The sequence below is a fragment of the Citrus sinensis genome, chromosome 9 (assembly GCF_022201045.2).
Source record: "Citrus sinensis cultivar Valencia sweet orange chromosome 9, DVS_A1.0, whole genome shotgun sequence".
NCBI lineage: Eukaryota > Viridiplantae > Streptophyta > Magnoliopsida > Sapindales > Rutaceae > Citrus > Citrus sinensis.
Genome location: NC_068564.1, coordinates 2677702 through 2681626, shown reverse-complemented (window position 1 = coordinate 2681626; position 3925 = coordinate 2677702). Strand labels below are relative to the sequence as shown.

The 3925-nt window shown below is 36.9% G+C and overlaps 1 protein-coding gene across 1 annotated transcript; it reads right to left on the bottom strand.

Annotated features, from left to right (window-relative positions):
- Positions 1 to 1301: 1301 nt before the first annotated feature.
- LOC102623212 (DNA-directed RNA polymerases II, IV and V subunit 6A) lies at positions 1302 to 3642 on the bottom strand. Its single transcript, XM_006490278.4, has 6 exons — positions 3435 to 3642; positions 3028 to 3061; positions 2747 to 2919; positions 2604 to 2655; positions 1828 to 1895; positions 1302 to 1657 (listed from the first exon to the last, which is right to left on the bottom strand). Exons 1-6 carry the CDS (start codon positions 3467 to 3469, stop codon positions 1588 to 1590), a joined length of 432 nt encoding a protein of 143 aa, XP_006490341.1. The 5' UTR covers positions 3470 to 3642; the 3' UTR covers positions 1302 to 1587.
- Between the last annotated feature and the right edge of the window lie 283 nt (positions 3643 to 3925).

The window sequence follows — 3925 nt, the reverse complement described above, 5'->3', positions numbered from 1 at the left end:
CAATCGCTGCCGCAAGTGATACTATTTGCATGTAGGGTATGATGAATAACGTTTACCAGTTGAAATTCCATTGGTTTCTTTAATGAACATATTCTCAGTACCACCATCCTCCATCTCCTGCAGGGCTCTAGCTATAGCTTCATCATTATCGTCTGCCATTGCAGAGAAATGTAAGGGTCTCAACTCTCCATTATATGAAAATTTTCAATGCAACCCCCTATAATTCACTGCTCTTATGTTACAGCCCTCCCTCACGTTTGTTGTTTCTAAGCATAGCAAGAAATTTTTGCCACCCCTAACCCTATAAATGACTTCTGTGCACAAATTTTGCTCGAGTGGTTGTTGCATCTTACAGGAGGGCTTACCATTAATAGAAATATCTCGGAAGTCGTCGTTCATCTCTTGCGCCTGCAGCACTCTAGCAATAGCTTCATCGTCATACCGACCATATTCTCCGAATGATCCTGAATATCGTCGCACAATGTGAATACGACCAATTAGGCCTCATTACCCTATGCAATGAAATGGACAAAATTCGAAAAAACAATAGGAAAATTATAAGGAAAAAAAAAAAAGAAACCACCGGTGCTTTCAAAATTTGAGTATAAGTAAGTGCAAAAAAAATACTATGAAGAGAAGCTTTAAGTACACGGTAAGTGCTTAAAACAAAAAAAAAAAGAAGAACACACTATGAAGAGAAGCTTTAGGTACACGGTTGTTGTAGAAGCTCAGTGTTATATTATCAGCAGCACCAAATAATCTTTCATAATACGTATTTTGAAAATCATCAAATCCAAAAGGTTTAGGATTATAATTACTTCTCGCCATGGCTGCTGGCCTCTGCAAATAAAACCCAGAAACCCAAGTCTATTTCAAGAATCGGGCAATGATGATTTCGATTCCTTGTCTTGTCCTCACACTTAGCAGTAACGGGGGCACAAATTTATTATCCCCGTGTGTAACAATTTATTATGTTCGAGAACGACTGGGCAGATTTATATTTTCATTTATAACATAATATTCTCGAAGTTATGGCTGATTTCAGCAGAACATTTTTTCCTACACAAAATCAGACCTGAAGCTTTTCTTTAAATTATTTTGAAGAAAATAATCTCACTATCATGCGGAAGTAGTTATTGCAGTGGTGATCCAGGAGAATCAATTCTACCTGATCAGAGTTGCGTCGGTGAACAAAATTTGCAAATTGGAACTGAAAGGGGAACAGGGAATGACTAAATTACACTTCTGAATTCTGAAGGAATTTATTCAGTGACACAACTTTTAAAATTTAGCCCCGCATATTGGCTGATTGAAGAAAATTTTCATTGACTTATTCTCGACGCATTTCATTGTTTCACTTGTTAATTATAAACAGAGTACAAGGGAAAAGAACAAACAATATCCCTGCTTAACCATCCACGCACATTCATTTTGTTTACAATCGAAGGCATCCAAAAATCAAGTACTAATACATATCTAAGTTTCGACTGTTCAGCTCATGGTGATGGGTCAACAAATGTTACATTTGACCATTAATTACCATAGACGCATTCTTTAAAAAAAGATTTATCCCAAGACCATAACCGATTAATCACCACCCACTTGTCTCTTCCACGAATCTTCAACAATCAATTCATCGACTCCCCAATCTTCATAACTGGAAAATCACACAACATCCAGTAGAAAACATGTTATGTTGTAAAGAATAATTGATATAGATCACTCAAAATCAAACAGAGTGTCAGAGAGAGAGACACACACACACAAACCCCTTCCCCCCCCCAACCAAAAAAAAAAAAAAAGTTCCTTTCAACTTAAGAATCTCACCTTCCATCAGGGAGGTAGCGACGGATTGTGAAGGGAATTTTCCGCTCGCGTAGCTCCTTCATAGCAATCTAGACAATGGCATATGCAATATCAGAAAAATAGTATAGCATGAAAGACAGATTATGATAATAGTAGAACAATAAATCATGTGCTTAGCTCTTCATGTAATCGACTTGCAAACTAGCATCAATGACATAGAAGACCAAAATCATGACAATTTTACTGAAAGGTATGCTTTTACATCTAAAATATTGGTTAAAAAGCACATATAGCCTAAACAACAAAAATGGCAGCCAGAATAGCAAAGTTGCTCCTGTTTTGTCGTAGCTTCTCTCGGCCACAATTTTCTTTTGTCTGAGCTATGCTACAGGGAAACTATTTTTATTCCCATGATTACCAGTCTACTTTTGGTCTGAATATGCAAGAAACTCCAAAAGGCATTCATCATGGCAATAGAAATAGACAGACCAATTAGGATTTGCAACAACAAGTATTTATGAAGAGGAATCCAAAATTTATGAAAAAACCAAAAGGACCAAAATACTGGCAGTCAAAGCTTTTTTCTGGTACATAAATATCGTATACATTTGTCAGTCCAATTCTAATTTACACGTGTATGAAATGCACATGGCCGCAACAAAAACAAGGTTGATCATTTGATCCATGTATTGAGTGGGTATGACTAGTATCCTGACTATAAAAACAAGGTCTGCAGACACACACAACCAGGAAGGGAAAAAGATATACCATCCGACAAGGCATGTGAAGAGTCATACCTCAAGTGGGTCGGTCTCCCCCTCCAACTCAACCATCACAGGAGCATTCATACTGATCAGCCAAAAAAGAAAATTTATTATCACATAATCCTAGCCCGAAAAAACCAAACACAGGACACACAGTTTTATGATAGAAGAAAAACCTGATTTGCAGAGCTCGGGTACCCAATATTCTGGCACGCTCGTATTTAGTCATGTACTTGGAAGTTTTCCGAGCTGCTTCTTTCTGCTCCTGCTCCTCCTTTTCCTCGGTCTCAATAGGCTCTCCATTGATGTCATCATTGTTGATGTTTTCTGCATCCTCCTCTGCGCCTTCCTGTCCAGCCATTCCAACCAAATGATAGTTAAATTTGTAAAAACAAAGGAAAAAAGAGTTTCATTACATGTTTTCAGTACGCAGAAAATCAAAGTGAGGAAATCATACTTCAATTTCAGGCTCTGGCGGCTCATCCTCGTATCTGCAAATTATAAAATAATGCAAATTACATCATTGACAAACACAAAAGCATAATCATATGATTGCAACATCGAAATACCGTATCCCTTAAAAGACTATAAATCATAAATTATTCACAAAAGCATGGCCTAGCGCTATAAAACCCTAATACCAAATTGCAAACTTAAAAATAAGTGTTAATAGAATAAAAATAAAAAATTTCTGTCCTGAAACGAAACCCAAAACTTCAAATATGTAAAATTTCAGTTATTTCGTTAGATAACAGATGAAAAAAGAAAAATTGAAGAACTCGAAACCATAAGTCGTGGGAGCCTAAGCAAACAAGAGAAAAATATATATAGAGAGAGAAAGAAAAAGAACAAGAGAAAGCTAACCCCATGTCCAAATCATTGTAGTCTTCGTCGGCCATTGTGGACTACTCGAGTTTCTTTGGTCGCCGGTCGAGTTTATTAAATAAGAATTCAGGCGATGTGCTTCTGCTACCCGGCTCCTAAACCCCAGCACGAAACCGTGAGGAGAAGAATTTATCGGGAGCCCTAGTGGGCTAGCCCTGATCTTGGGCTTGTGGATTGAATATGTCGGTTTTTAATTTTTTCATTTTTGAACCCTAGTTGCTATTTAAACCTCACAAATAACGTCAGTACCCCTTCAAACCCGATGAATGACTTGAATTAAATTGAGCTTATTAGACAAACCAAATTAATTTGATTGATACATGGACACATGGACCTACCAATTCGAGTATTCGACATAAATCCATAAGATTTCACATTTGATAAACTTGCAACAAACTTAAATACCAAGATCACCCTTAATTTTCAACAAACTTGCACAATTGATTTCAATCTGGTGTTGCATTTTTTTA

Excerpts from the sequence above, each read along its gene's own strand:
- LOC102623212 (XM_006490278.4), bottom strand. The coding sequence starts at position 3,469 with ATGGCCGACGAAGACTACAATGATTTGGACATGGG. Across the intron at positions 3,062-3,434 it reads TACAATGATTTGGACATGGG|ATACGAGGATGAGCCGCCAG; the intron begins GTTAGCTTTCTC and ends TATAATTTGCAG. Across the intron at positions 2,920-3,027 it reads CGCCAGAGCCTGAAATTGAA|GAAGGCGCAGAGGAGGATGC; the intron begins GTATGATTTCCT and ends ATGGCTGGACAG.